This window comes from Protopterus annectens, chromosome 12.part0 (genome assembly GCF_019279795.1).
Source record: "Protopterus annectens isolate FY-2018-M chromosome 12.part0, PAN1.0, whole genome shotgun sequence".
NCBI classification, from domain to species: Eukaryota; Metazoa; Chordata; order Ceratodontiformes; family Protopteridae; genus Protopterus; species Protopterus annectens.
In genome coordinates this window covers 1,028,298,674-1,028,315,449 of record NC_056746.1, presented here as the reverse complement: position 1 = coordinate 1,028,315,449, position 16,776 = coordinate 1,028,298,674, and the positions used below count along the sequence as shown (strand labels likewise).

The 16,776-nt window shown below is 33.3% G+C and overlaps 1 protein-coding gene across 1 annotated transcript in view; it reads left to right on the top strand.

The window, feature by feature from the left end:
* LOC122816948 (formin-like protein 13) overlaps positions 1 to 16,776 on the top strand; it is a 1,087,038-nt gene that overhangs the window by 830,170 nt on the left and 240,092 nt on the right. The window contains exon 11 of the mRNA XM_044090042.1: positions 3,300 to 3,386. Coding sequence (XP_043945977.1) covers positions 3,300 to 3,386 — 87 coding nt within the window. The remainder of the gene's footprint in view (positions 1 to 3,299; positions 3,387 to 16,776) is intronic.

Here is a 16,776-nt window from a genome sequence, read left to right as displayed (position 1 = left end):
GATACCTTTCAACAATGATTTGATGCTTTGTAAACTTGCTGAAGCAAGCAACTGAGTAAATGTCAGGAAAATTCTACTAGGATAGCTGAACTTCAGGATTGTGATATTTCAGGATTCTGAAGTGAAACCATATATATATATATATATATATATATATATATATATATATTTTACTGCTACACAGAGAGAATATTAGACTGGATATATGTATTAACCTTATTTCAATGGCTGCTAGAAGATATGAAGTTTTACCATGAAAAATACAACAAATCTCTACCATCCAAGCCAACTGCTCACTCAGCTAGGGCAGGGGCATCTTCTCAAGTCTTCATTAAGAATGCTTCATTGGATGATATTTATGCATGTGCAACATGGTGTCTCTGTTTACTGTCACAAGAGACCATAAGTTGGATATACTCTTCAGATCTAGTCCTTCCTGTGGGGCTGCAATCACTCATTGGATCTTTCTTGGTTCCACTCAAGAGGAACAGCCGGGGACTCTCTGCTGGTGGTTTAAGAGGAGGAACAAGATCACAGGTCATATGCAAGTTATGCATTTACCATAAAAATTGATCTAAGTGATCAATGTCCATCCCACCTAATCCCCCTACCTGTGTGACCTGAGGCCTGGTTGTGAGTTATGTCTTTATCTGTTTTAAGTTTTTTTTTTTTTGCATATTTACAAGTGTATTTCCATATCTGGAGTCAGTAGATGTGTGCAGAGTATTATGGGTTTGGAGAGGAGATGGAGATCTTGATAAACTCTTGATCCAGAGCTGAACTGAGACTGTGGCTAACTTTGATGGTTAAAGGAGATGGACGCTGATCATTCAGATCTATTGTTATGGTAAGTATATACATTTCATTTCTTGTACCTCAAGGAAACAAAACTCAAACTTAAACATCAGCTGAAACTGCCTCTTACTTTACTGGAAGGTTTCACTGGGATGATGTAATCCTAGAAAGCAAAATAACACTAGAATGTGAAGAAAATCATATTGTCCTTCTATGGAGTGAGAAAAAAACAATTAGAAATAGTTCTCTTGAGCAATGACTTTCAAATAACTGTGACTAGATCTGTTAAGAATCAATCAACATACTGACAAACCTGGCAGAGTTAACATTTGTTTCTCATTGAGCACTCATGCGCTTCAGAAAAATGACAGAATATATACTATGTCACTAATCAGCTCTCTGTATAATAACTTCTGCAGTTTGTGACACTTATAGGTACTTACCAAGCTATTGATTTGCAGGGATCTAAAGAAGACTCGCCTTACATTTCCATGGTAGGTTTAGCCTTTTCATTTTTTCATAGGGGTAACACAGAGGTAGGCCAAACATGGATCTAGTGGGACATTTACATGTTTCTGCTATCCATGAGGGACAGGGGTGCTAAACTGCGGGTGAATTTGAGGTTACCCTTCAATTTTTCCAGATTACATTTGAATAGAGTAAGATGAGTACTTTTGTTTGTGTGGAGTAGAAAACAGTTCCATAAAAGTGGCATTTTCTTTGACACAACCTATCCTTCCAAAATGCTCTATTTATTTTGGAAAGTAAATTGAGATCCTTTGAGCAGGTGTTTTGATACTACTGGTCTTGTGAATGTGTAATAGGTTCAACAGAATAGGTCCTGTGGACCTTCTATATGCACTGTTGAGGTTGCGTCTCATCAGCTTGTATGATATTGACAAGAAGGACAAGGCTTTGAGATGGTCTGCATAGTGCAGTTTAGGAATTTGATTTTTTTAGTGAAAAAGTGCTGTGGTCATTCCATTTGTAACAAGTGTTTGGTGCGGTACAAATTGAATGGGGCAGCATATTCAATGCACAACAGAACAACTATATGCCTGGATCTGGATGCAACGTATTTAGATATAAACTGCACAATGAAATTGACTTCCTGACAGCTGTAGAAATGTGGTGATCAAATAATTAAATCACATTTAGATTGTGAGATAAGGTATAGTTATGATTTATAGCTCAGTGATGAGAATGAAAGCTGTATCTCTCTCACTGAATTTCTTATGCTGCAGAGTTACCATTAAAGCAGTTGGTGGGGGTGACAGATAGCGTATGTAGGCTCTGTCAATTTGCATGCATATTTGTGTGTGTGTGTTGTGTGTGTGTGTGTGTGTGTGTGTGTGTGCGTGTGTGTGTGTGTGTGTGTGTGTGTGTGTGTGTGTGTGTGTGTGTGTGTGTGCGTGTGTGTGTGTGTGTGTGTGTGTGTATGGGGTCTCTGTATGAGTAAATGGTATGAGAATATCAGGAGACTGACATTGCCTCATTACCTTTAAAAAACAGAAGCACATGAATAAAGGTTCATAAGGCAAACTGAAGGAAGGGAACGGTTTTCCTGCAGAAGACATAAAATATTCTTTCTGAGAGGATCATAAAATGAGAAATTTCTGAGTAGTTCATGAAGTCAGAAATGGGGATGGCTTGAAGAATATTTGAGGTTGTCAAATCACATATTGAGGACAGTTGTATAAAGAAATAATGTTAATGGTTGAATCTCCAATAAGCAGTAATTTAATTGCTATGATGCTAAATATATGGATTACAAGAGTATGAGGAATTTTTATTGGGCCATTAAAAGAAGGCAATGAGATGATCAAACTAAGCACCAAAGGGTGATATTTCTAAAGAAGGTATAACCGAAAATTGCCAAATTAACATGTTTTCATTAGGATGTATAAACAATTAAAGTGAAAAGAAAAGTAAGAAAGAGTACAAAAGTAGGCATGGCCATGATTCCAAACATGTAAATCAGTCAAACATTTAAAGAAAATATATATAAAAAAGGTAGACCTAAAATAATTTTTGTGGTGGGGGGGGGGTGAGAAGAATGATGCTGTTGGATCATTGGGATCTGTAGTTTCTCCAGTTAAGAAAGTGGGCATATTTGATGAACCAAATAATCCCCATGTGAAATCATACAACAGTATTTCTGTCATTCTAAACTGGATCTTACATGAAACAACAGCTCTCTTCTTAGCAGGAAACCATCAGGAGAGTGTATACCTTGCATAAGACACTTATTCATGTGATGTTAACAGTCTACATCCCAAAAGCTGTGCAAATATCTAAGGCATAGTATTCTGATAAAAAGTACTTTGAAATCTGCATTATACTATATGACCATCCATTTATATAGGTCTAGCTTGATAAAAATGTAACTATAGAGGAGCATATTTATTTAAAATGGCATTTTAAAAGAAAGCTGAATTGACAAAAATGATTAGTATAATATAGTACTTTGTTACTTAATATAAATATATTACTTCTCCCCTTAGATGTGTAACATACCAGACTTAAGCAAAAAGCTTGACCTATTGCTTACAATACGGGAACTTCCAGAAAGCATGAATGACCTTTATCCTGTAAGTATGTATTTTAATTAATGCGCTGGCACTTGTAGTTTTAGTATATATTTTTTAAAATGATTTACTCAGTGCATTCTCCCAGAAACCTGATAAACAGCCTTTATGTTTCATAGACAGTCGCAATTCAAGTATTACTCCATGTTTGTCTATACACTGAGAATAATACATGTCATATATTAGCCTGTAGCTACTAAAATCATGTCAGTACCCATGTACAGAAAGTTTTTAATACCACTCCAAAATGGCTTAATTTTAACACAGTCAAAATAAATGTGATTCCAATCTGCATTGTGTATTTATTCACACCTCCACCATATTCCCTTTGTGGAAGAATTAATTTTAGTAATTCTGTCTGATGTTAAGAATGTTCTGTGCAAGCATATCCAATTAAAAACTTTCCAGTATTGTGTAAAGGATGTATGTTTTATTGATAATAAAATATTTGATTGAATTTCTTCAGTTAACTGTAATGAGTGTCCTTTTGTCATATAATTCAAATATGAGGATTTGGGTGTTGTTTTATAATTTATCAATATCTTCCAAAATTTCAAAATACTATTTCCCATGTCATAATCATTATATATGATTTCATATAGGTATTTCGTAAGTTTAGGTATTTCTTTAAATGAAGAATTACTAATTATTCTGCATAAATCTTGCAAATACTTCAGAATGATTTGCATAGTTAGCCAATCTGTTGTGGAATTTTGTATGTTGTTTCTATTGTTTGCAAATCCAGAACTTTTAATTCTTTGATACATTGAAATGAACGAACAAATCCAGGAATTAATTATGTATCTGTATATTTTATGTGGATAGCTCTTTGTAACTATGAATGGCATTGAAAGATCAAACCAGATTTTTTAATCTATATTTGCATTAATAATTTTCCTAAATGAGTCAATGTAATAATTAATCATATGAGTTTTCGTGGGCTTAGTTATGTTATATTGCATACTAATACATAATTTGTGCAATGGCAAATTGTTTTTATCTGTTATTTGAATTTATTTTTTGTAAATCAAATTCATTTATTGATATTACTGTTAGTAATTCTTTTCAATTTGCAGAATAATTTGGACTTATCCAATCTGAGATTGTTTTAGATATTGATGCTTATATATGTGTTTCTATATCAGGAAAGTTTAATCCTCCCTGTTTCAATGGTCTAATATGATGTATTAAAGCTATTCTGTTTCTTTTGGGAAACCATAAAAATTTTATTAGGCATAGGTTTATTTCTTTGAGTATATTCCTTTTTGGTAACAATGGTATTGCCAAAGCTATATAAAGAATCCTGGGTAGTAAAACCATTTTTTATTAACTGTAGTCTATCTTCAAATGTTTATATTATTTTGTTTCACTTTTCCACAGAGATTTTAATTGTATTGATGATATTACTGTAGTATTTTGAGACTAATCATTATTATCCTCCTTTCATAACCCAATTCCTAGATATTTTAAGGTAGATTCTTGTTTCCCTATAATGTGATTCCCTTTCATCTGCAATCCTTTTTTTAATTTAAAAATAAAATTTTTGATTTTGACTTATTGAAATGGAGTCCTGAAGTCCTGTAAAATGCATCAGTTAAAATATCTAGTTATTCTAATGTCCCTTTTGTATTGGATAATGTTAATAATATGTCATCAGCAAAGAGCATTACTTTAGAATTGTATTGTTCATAAACTTCTTCTCCTTTGATTTTTGTATTGTTACATATTGAATCTGCCAATATTTCAATAGCCAAAGCAATTAAAATCGGTGACATGGGACATCCTTGTTTAGAGTTGAAAGGACTTAGTTTAACATATGCTAAATTATTTGTGTGTACACACACACACACACACACACATATATATATATATATATATATATATATATATATATATATATATATATATATATATATATATATTCTTTAGTAGATGAACAAAGGAAGGAGAAAATTCAAATCACACCAGCATTTTGAATAAATAGTCCCAGTTTAGGGAATCAAAGGCTTTCTCTATATCTAACCCAATTATGAGTGTTTCTTTATTAACATAATCTATAAGAGAAGTTATACGTTTAATATTGTAATGTGTCTGTCTATGATATATATATCAAGTCTGATCATTATTTATTGTTTTGGATAGTGGTATTTTTATTCTGTTAGTTAATATTGCCATAAATATCTTATAGTTATTATTTAATAATGATATAGGTCTATATGAGGTTTAGAGGTTTGGGGATTTGTTTTCCTTTAGGATTGGTGTGATTAAGGAATATCTCCAAGAGGGTGGTAATATAGATTCTGACTGAATTTCTAATAGAGTTTTATGGAAGTGGGATAGTATCTTTGAAGGAAAAAGTTTATATATTTTTATAATTATGCCATCTATACCTGGAGCTTTATTATTTTTACCCTCTTTTATTGTATCTGTAATTTCTTTGTAGGATATGGGTGTTTGCAGATCTAGTTTTAATTTTTCTGGTATTTTTTTATATTAGAACATTTTTCATCTAGATTTAATTGATCAATATGTATATTTTCTTTTTGGAAATGTTTCATATAGTGATTTCTATAGGCATCAAGAATGTCACCTATATCCAAGACATTTTCCCTTTCTTTCCATGGAAGATACATTTAATGTTATTAGCTTTTGATTGTATTTTGATTCTTGTGGATAAATTATGTAGATATTTGGGAGAATTGGCCAAGGTATTCATTTTTAGTTTTTCTAAACCTAAACTAGTTTTATGTGTTAGAATTTCATTGTATGTATTGTTTAATACTTCTACTTTCTAGTTCATCTCCAAATGATTTTGATTGTTTTCAGCTTTTACTGACAAAAGTTTGGATTGTAGATCTAATAATTTTGAATCCCATTCTCTGATTTTTTTTATACCAAGTTAGGGTTTTACCATATATGTAAGCTTTTAATGAGTCCCATATCACTATTTTATTTATCTCTGTGGTGTAATTAATATCTAAGAAGAACTGTAATTCAGATAATAACCAGGGTTTAAACTCTTTAATTTTAATATATGTTGGAATTCTGGAGTTAAAAATTAATGGTCTGTATCCATTTTGAAGTTTTAGTATAAATTAACTCTGGCCTGAAAAGGGGCAGGGAGTTATTTAGAAATTAATGATTTAAGAGTGTAAGTCATGGGCAGAAAATAGTTTATCTATTTTAGTTTGGGTACCAAATCTGTGATCTTGATGGGTAAACAACAAAGATTTATCTTCTTTAAATTTGAGAGAATCTACAAGATGAAATGACTCTACCCACTTGTTTAAAGCTTTTGATATAGCAGAAGTATGCAGTGGTCTTTTATTTGTAGTTTCAGAAATATCAAATATACAGTTAAAATCTCCTCCTAATATTACGTTGCCTTTATAATTATTGGAAATGAAATCTAAGTGTTTTTTTAACAGTTCCTGATCCAATGCCTGGGAACCAGTATAGATTGGCTAGGGTCCATATTCTGTTATTATATTTAACTGTTACTAATGCCATAAGGCCTTCTTTATCTTCATACTTATAAATGACTTCTGGGCTTATCACATTTGTTTTCCATAAAATTGTTACCCCTTTTGTCTTTGTCTTATAAGTAGATTGCGCCAATATCATATATCCCTTAGGATTCTATTTGTAATTGTCATTTGTTTTGAAATTAGTTTCTTGAAGGAAGACAATTTGTGATTTGTTCAGTTTTAAATATTTCAGTAGATTTGATCTTTTGCTAGGATTGTTTAAGCCATTGGTATTTAAAGATAATAAAGTTAAATCCATCTTAGGTTATTTAGACTATGTATTTTTTGTTTTATTGTGACTATTAAACATTTTCCTCTGACAACTATAAAATATATGTTTGAGCTTTTAAAAGAAATTATCAGTTTTATACTTTGAGTGTTTACCAATAAAGTTATGTTCTGGCCAGGCATACTAAACATGTTTTTGTGAAATAACAAATTTAATTTAATAAACCTAATTCCATCAGATTATCACTCATACCGTGACAATCCAGAACATCTGAGCTCCATAAATTGAATTACCATATGGAGAATATTTTAATAGGAATAAGCAATATTTATATTATTTTGAACAGATATAGTACTATTGTAGATTAGGCAGATTTCTGATGCAATATAAATGTCTACTTATTGTATAAGCAATTAATATTTACATGAAAGATAGATGAAAAGCAATGCAATCATAGTAAAGTAATATCTATCATATATAAAACCTCAGTAAATGATTATAGCACACAGCTATTTAACATATTCAATCTTATTGATGAAGTATTTCAAAACTTATTACTTAATATAAATAAATGGTAATAATATTTATACCTAATGTTTATAATACAATGTATTTTACTGGATATATAAGAAGTTATATTTCATTGTTTACCAGCATTTAAGTAATCACTTTGTTTGTTGCTAAATTACTTAAAGCATCAAGTTTATTTTATGTAAACATTGATGAAAGTTAGTCCATTTTACTTATCAGTGCAACCCTCTTCCCCCCATTTCCTACACATAAGGATTTTCATATCTGATATTTCTCATTATAAAATGAGTGAAATTATAGATTAAAAACAAAAAAATCACTTATTCTGATTAATGATTACAAGTTCCCTTTCCATATTAATAAATTGCCATTTTATGGCATATACTGAATGTTTTTAGATTTAAATGGAAACATTCTATTTTGTATAATCAGCAAAGGTTAAACTGAGTGATTATTGTCAATTTAATACTATTTGTTCAGAATGTGATTGTTACATTCTGTGACATTCCTAGTTCAGGCTTCTATTGTTTACCTTGAACAACTTTGTCAGTTTGCTGTCATGTATAAAACATTAATTACCTTGGTAACAGCTTAAGTATTATGTATGATCAAGATGTGTTACAGAACCATAGTTCAAGTTAAAGCAATTATATGACTTGTTATGCATATTTACCTATATGAGAAAATCATCATGCTTCCCTTTGATGTTCAATATAGTGTATGTCATTTATGACAAGTTAAAACAGTAGTGTTATTATACAAAACCCAATGTTATTAAACTGAGTGTATATTGCCAATTTAATACTATTTGTTCAGAATATGATTGTTACATTCTGTGACATTTCAAGTTCAGGCTTCTATTGTTTCTCTTGAACAACTTTGTCAGTTTGATGTTATGTATAAAACATTAGTTACCTTGGTAACAGCTTAAGTATTATGTATGATCAAGATGTGTTACAGAACCACAGTTCAAGTTAAAGCAATTATATGACTTGTTATGCATATTTACCTATATGAGAAAATCATCATGCTTCCCTTTGATGTTTAATATAGTGTATGTCATTTATGACAAGTTAAAACAGTATTGTTATTATAAAAAACCCAATGTTATTAAACTGAGTGTATATTGTCAATTTAATACTATTTGTTCAGAATATGATTGTTACATTCTGTGACATTTCAAGCTCAGGCTTCTATTGTTTCTCTTGAACAACATTGTCAGTTTGATGTTATGTATAAAACATTTGTTACCTTGGTAACTGCTTAAGTATTATATATGGTCAAGATGGGTTACAAAAATTACAATTCAAGTTAAAGCAATTACATGACTTGTTATGAATATTTACTTATATAAGAAAATCATCATGCTTCCCCTTGATGTTCAATGTAGTGACAATTTAAGACAGTAGTGTCATTATACACAAACTCATGTTATTAAATCCTGTCTTTAATATCTAAATTCAGCAGACTGCTTCATCTTATATGACAATTATATATTTTATGTCTAGATTTACTAAAATCATACATTACATAACTATTGTGCGTTTTTGTTTTTTTTCTTGGCTGTTGCTTAGTTATTTGAGAGATCACATGCTGTAATGTTTATTCTTATTATTAGCTCCTTCCAAGCATGTTTATACAGTCCATAGACTTTAAATTATGAGACCCTTCTAGTTTCTTATTTGTTATATTTCCATCCTTACATATACACATATCAGTACTTCAAGCACGGGCAACAATGTCCATCCAGTTTTGCCAGAATACCATTCACTAGTTCATGTGGTATGTTTCCAGGCTGTTCTTACAATATCCAAACCAATATTTGTCCTGTTCCATTTTTATCAGCCTGTTCCATGCAGTGACCACTCTGCCAGTGAACCACTCAACACACTTTCCATTCCCACAGATATTTCCACAAAGGAAATCTGATGATTCTCTAGCTAGCACTTTTTGGCAACCTCAAACACCCCTAGAATCAGTTATCCCCATATGCCCAACACGTCCGAGCAAGTTCATCTCCCAGACCACTGCATAGGGTACTGCATGAGACCAAGTGCTTTTAGTCTTTCACAATAACTCAGACTTCCAGTCTTATGTAAGTCCTTCATGTGTTTGGACCAAAATACATTTTAAATATAAAATTGCGCTTATTATTTATTTATTTATTTATTTTTTTTTTATCGAGAATCAACTTAATGATCTAAATGAAGTGTTGGGAGACCATCAATATGTGTACATGTGATTTAAAACAGCCATTTTATTACATATATTTTTTTAAACCAAAAAAGTCATTGCCAAGAATCATCTTGGAGGTCCTCAGAGCCATTAAGCATAGCTCTGATGAAGTTCCTTATAACTAGATATAATTTTTGGAATGAAAGTGCTTATCTACAATTTATTTGGATTTTACTGAATTTATTCTATGAATAAAGCACTTCTATTGCCAAGTACTGGTGGATTTTACATTTGTTTCCAGATGGTTCCTGTTTGCATCTCCTGTTAGCTGCATAACACGATCATCCTTTTTACAAGTACATTAGCAGGATAGAATAAATCCATTGCATTGGTTCGGACATGTGCTGAGGAGGGATGCTGGTAAGAGGAAAAGAGGAATGCCTAAGATAAGGTTTATGGATGTGGTGAGAGAGGGCATGCAGGGGACTGGTGTGACAGAGCAAGATGCAGAGGATAGGAAGAAATGGAAATAGATGATCTGCTGTGGCCATCCCTAATGGGATCAGCTAAAAGAAAAAGAAGAAGGAGGAGGATAGAATAAACACACTTTCAGATGCTATATTTTATTGATTCATGATGTCCTTTGTGATGCTAATTGAATGCAACATTCATCTGCACAAAGAACAACTTCCCAGTCGGTCATTGTTTGCCAAATCTACTGTGATTTTTCTTCTCAGAAATGCTGCAGCAATATTTTATATCAGTCAACATTTTGCTGTTGATACGAAAGAAAATGCAGTATACTGCCTTTACTAGTGTGCTTTTACATGGTTGAGTTAATATAGCTCCCAGATGCTGTACTTTGCAATGCTGAGTGAATACAGCATTTCAATGACCAAAGACTAACTTCATTGCACAACTTGGGGTTGCACAATACTTTAATTTTTGGACAGTGGACTGCTGAACATCTTTATACTTCAGTCTTCTTTTACATTCATTAAGTTGGAATACCTCTGCATTAAAATTATAAGATTACTTAATACCTTCTGAAGCACAGTACGTGTTTTTAACTATTTAAAAACAGAGTGTTGGTGATGGAGAAAACGAGAGGGGGCGTTTCCATTTTTCACTGCCAGACATACCTGTCCTCTTCATTACTGTTCAGGACATGATATGTAAGTTTTCCTGCCAGTCTAATTCTTGTGTGGAAACCCTAATCCGACCTCTGACCCTAACCTCAACCCCACATATTACATTACTAAAAACCCTTTCCCTAAGTACACTTTTTGTTTTAGTTTCTATTATGCATGTCCTTGTTTTTTGAATTTTTCTTTCAGTTTGCTGAACTAATAATCCTTAAAGATCTGCATTTGCAGCTGTTCCATGTTTGCTCCTACTGTGATTCAGTCCCTTCATTCTGCCTGATGCACCTCCCACAACTTGAATAGCCATACTGTAGTATGTTTTCCTGGCTCAGCTACTGTAACTGTACAACATGAATCCCCCAGAGTAGAAGCATCAGGTCAAGCCCTTGTGAATGGGCAGTATGCCCAGGACAGTCCGTCCACATTAAGGAAGTTGTAGCCTTAACAATGAGTGATGATAAAATTAAAAGGCTGGAGGGTTAATGCTCAATGCTTAATGCTCAATGCGAAAGCTTAGCCTTATTAGTCTTCTGCCAATAAAGCCACTGGAGAGGGTCATGATGGTATGTAGTGAGAGTTAATTTCTTACTAGTAAATAATACTTGATGTTGGTGACAGCCCACTTCATTAATAGGCATTCCCTTTCTTTGGCTGAGCATCTTTTTTTCAGCATTGCTGAATGTTCAGGTTATATAGCAGACAGGATATTTCTCATCTTCTAAAATCTGGGGCAACGCTACACTGATGCACACTTTTAATGTGTTGGCATGTATCAGAAACCATTTAGAAAAGTCAGGAGCTATCACAACAGGTTCCAAAATATAGCAGAAATTTGTTCACAGACAATAGCAATAAACTTTCAGATTAATTTATGGTAATAGCTTTCCAAGACTATAAATGCCTGAGCCTGTCTTTTTGCAGTTAATATAGTCTAGTTCTAGGCTGCTTCAACTTTTTCTGCATGGGGCTGCATCATCCCTCTGTCTATAATATATATCCCAAATAGCAGGCTTATGGTATTCCTAACTTGCATTTAGCTGAGTTTGCTGTTATACCAGCTTGGTACAAGGAACTCAAAGTGATCTGTATTTTGGAAGATAACTTTCCCAATTTTCAGGGAATAATACAACACATTCCACTTAGGCTGTGGCATATTTGGCATGTGGTTTTAGAAACTTGTCTATCAGACTATGAAATGTTTTCAGTGCTGCACTGAGACCATAAAGGAAGTTCACGTAGTGGAAGAATTCAGCATTTATACAGAATGATGGCCTCTTTTCTCTACTACTGGAGTTAGTCAAATTTGCCAATAGCCCTTAATTATATTTAAAAAGGAAAAGTTTGCTTTGTCTAACTTTTCAATCAATTCTTCTACTTGAGACATGGGAAATGAGTCATATTTGGAGATGCTATTTAACTTTTTAAAGTTCATTGCAAAACCTCGTACCCCTATCTGGCCTACAGACAAGTACAATAGGGCTGTTCTGTTTACTTTGGTCTATACACCAACGGTAAGCATTTCTGTGCTTCTTTCCTAACTGCTTGGCATTGGAACTCTTTTATTTGGTTTGTTTGTGTCTTTCTGCATTTCCCGGTTAGGGGTCGCCACAGCGGAACTCCGGTCCGCTAATGATTGGTAGTTGATTTTTACGTGCCGAGTTACCAGCTCTGACGCACAACCTTCAATGAAGGTATGCCCATTCATGCATGTCTCCAAGCAGAAGACGCTCTAGCTGAGAATCGAACCGGACAGCATCTTACTGTGAGGCAACAACACTACCACAGCACAACCACCGCAGGTGGAACTCTTTTATTCGGTATGCTTTCAAAAGAACTTTTTTCATTAGGTATGGCTTCTACATTATTCATAATTAAACTCCTTCTTCCAGGGGACTCTTGGAATATGCCATTATTCCTAAGTAATATTTTCTTACCTCCTGTTTTAGAGACATGAATATTACCTCTTCTATTTTAAGTTCAGGACATACTGTAAGGGTCTTAGCGTCTTCTGCAAACACACTACAGAGACTTTAGTTTCTCTATAAGGTTTCAGAACTTGTGTGATTTAACCTGTTTAGTTTTCTTTTTATAGTTCACTTATTTTGTTCTACAGTTTCAAAAAAGTCTATATCAATTTATAAAGAGATTATTTTCAGCAGTGGGTATTAACTAACACAAGTACTTTAACACCCGGTTTGAATTCTTTAAGATAACCACCTCTGCTGTATGTTGTCTGCTGTGCCTCCTGGGTACTAGCTATTTGTTCTCTTACTATGGGTATTATAGTCCTTAGCCTGTCCTAAGGTTCTGAAAAAAACATACTTTATCCCATTTTCAAAAAGGGTGTTATCTTCCTTCCATATTTTTGTCTATGTCTAGCAAGTCTCAGGGATATCTACAACTCATATGCTTAATGGAGAGAATCCAGCGGAGGCTTCTACTTTTCTTATTGAAAAGAAAAGTTAAGAAAGTGGTTGGCAGAGGTTTTTCCCATCCACGTATACAGCTTTTTCTAACATAGATTTTAAAGTTTTATGAAAAATGTTCAACTAACCCTTTTGTCTGAGAGCTGTGAATAGAATTCAGCATCAATTTCACTTTAAAAATGTAACAGAATTCCTGTATTTCTCTTGACATGTGTAAGGTGCCCTGCTCCATAGTAAAACCTTAACGAAATTCCTGCTTTTGAAAAAAGTAACACTGAGCTTAATATTAACTCTACAACATTTACTGCCTCAGGAAATTTAGTACAGGCTTTTCCCCATCATCTAGTCCATACTCTATAAAAAGTAACTCACAAACATATTTTCCACCAAGCCTGTTGACAGTAATGCTTATTGTCCTTGGGTATTTTCCTTATTGTCCTGGGTATTTTCCTTATTGCCCTGGGTATTTTCCTTATTGTCCTTGGGTATTTTCCTTATTGTCCTGGGTATTTTCCTTATTGCCGTATTTTTATTGTCCTGGGTATTATTGTCCTTGGGTATTTTCCTTATTGCCCTGGGTATTTTCCTTATTGCCCTTGGGTATTTTCCTTTTTTTCTTTACCATTGGAACCTGCTTCTGTTTTTGATTAGCTTTGACTACACATGTTGCAGGGTGAAGCTTAGAACTATGTTCAGATTTCCCTTGCATTTTTCCCATATCATTTTTATTTGCTCCTTATTCAGTTTCTAGGCCATCTTGTCTTACTGTAGCCTTAACTATAGTTCCTTCCCTGTCATTGTCATGTACTATTGCTTTAACACCTGGAGTCTTTCTGTAAGACTGAGCATTTTCTTTATCTAACCCTTCCACCTACAGACTAATCTTAGCTCTTTCGGATCTTTTAGCTATCCTTTTCTGTACCTGCTCTATATATTTCTGGAAATACATCTGGTTGAATCTTCTCTCTTTATATATTCCATAACTTCTTAAACTGTTTTTTTTTTACTTTGCTTTTGTTTACAAGATTTGCCTGACTGGTTTTAGTCAAAAACTTCTTTTCTGATGAGGCTCCAGCAGAAAAGCTCAAATATATAATAAATATTTTAAACAGGCATTCTATAATTGCATGAACAGACATTAAGTAATATACATTAGCAATTACAATTACACATACTATTGCTAATTAGATTAGATTAATATGACATAAAGGCAACAGTTACAGTATAAAACATACATATGAATTGACTAGATATGCCAGTGAAGTAGATTTTTATTCTTTATAATGTATCTAGCTTTTGATGAGGTCCTTTAACCATGTGTGATACATGTTGGTCGAATTTCAGCTGGTCATCTATGAAGACGCCCAGTAATTTTATGTTGCTTACTTGTTCTATCATTATGTCATTTACAAAGATTATAATAAATTGTGTTGTTTTGGTAGAAATATGTTTCAGGGGTAAAGAGTATTTTTTTTAGGGTTTAGAAATAGTTGTCAATTATTTAGCCATGTTTCAGTCTATAAAAAGAATTGCCATATTAGGGTCACGTCATCAACATATTGAACTAGGGTATCATTTTTTTGTAGCAGTGTAGAGGTTGTTGATGAATGAGAAAAAGTAGGGGACCTAGTATAGGTCCTTATAAGTCAACAATATTTACTGTTAAGAAGGTAGAGAAATTATTTTTTTTTTCCATTTCACTGCTTGTGTTCTTGCAATGAAGAGTTGCTCAGCCCTAAGGGTGAGAGTTTATGCAAGCGTTTCTGGTCAGGGATAGTATCAAAAGCTTCTGACAAGTGTAAAAGATGGGGGAGATTGGGTTTCTGGCAATATTAACAAAATTTAGCAACACAGCAGTTGTGCTTTGATGAGGACAGAAGCCATGCTGGGTTGAAATCAGAAGCTGCTTATGTATTAGTTGAGAAGTTTAGTGCAAATGCATTTTTTTCCATTATTTTTGTTAAGGTAGTTAATAATGGCAATTTGCCAATAGTTTGAATGGTTTGTATTGATCTGGGGAAACTCTTGGCCAATTATCACTTATTACAAGTTAGGCACTATAGCTACAGTGTATATGTTTTACTTAAGAGAGCCTGTTTTTCTATATGTGTTAGGGGTATTTTGTCTTGTCTCCATATCATTTAAATTTTGTGTTTACTAGCTGTTATATGTTTGCAGATTTATTGTGCTTCAAGTAATATAATATAATCGTGTTTACAAAATAAAGAAATCCCTTCATTTATTTTCCTTAACAACAGTGTTATACCTAACAGGTTAGGTCTAGTAGTTTAAAAAACAGTACTGTCATATTCCATATGTTTGCATTTTATTGGCATTCTTTAAGGACAATTTATTGCCTATCATTAAGAAATTCTGCATGCATAGTAGCATTGCTAGTAACCCTGCAGTACCTAGTTATATGCACTGTTCTAGAACATTTAAAACTATCCAGCACAGCTGCCTATGGTATTTTTCTTCTTTCCAGACCAAGCAGAACTAGATGAGGGTTTGTTATTCACATCCAGTACATTCAAATAGTTAACAATAAATGTTCCACTTAAATGGGTCTATATTAGCAGAACGAAAACACTACTGAGCGAATCTCAGTTGAGCAATACATAAATAGCGAAAAACGCTAATTTCGAATCCTATAAACTAAACAAGTAAAACACGGAAACTGTCACTAAGTGAAACTGTCACTAAGTGTTTTATGCAGGGGGGCAAGCACCCCACACCCCCCTACTTAAATATACCAACTCCGAGGTCGCACTACATTGAAGTTCATTCTTGCGATATTAGTGGTTTTCGTTCTTTATGTGTCACTCAGTTGAGATTCGCTCAGTAGTGTTTTCGTTCTGCTAATATAGACCCACTTAAACAACTAGCTGTCACTGTTGAATACCCACTCTTTTAAATTATTAAGGAATCCCCTACTGAACTTGTCCTCTACTAATATTTTTTTAAGACAAACATTTTCCTGCAATAAGAATCAAAACTGAAACTGGACTTTCAGTTTTAGCTCTTAAACACTACTGGTATGGTATAGCATAGATCAGGATCAGGACGCAGTACAAATGACCTGGTGTTTCAGTGAGACAGATAGTGGAGAAGAAGCTGAAATGTAGAAAGTGTCAAACTGGGCACAGATTACATCAGTAATGGTAGGGCACTGGAATGCAAAACTGAATGCATGGCAAGGGGAGATAAGGACATCCAGCTAAGAGATGAGTGGATTGTATTAATCATTATACCAGCTGGTTCAAATATTATAATAGTTCTGAAAAACAGGTTATGATCTACTGTGAGTGGTGTGTGTGTGTGTGTGTGTGTGTGTGTGTGTGTGTGTGTGTGTGTGTGTGT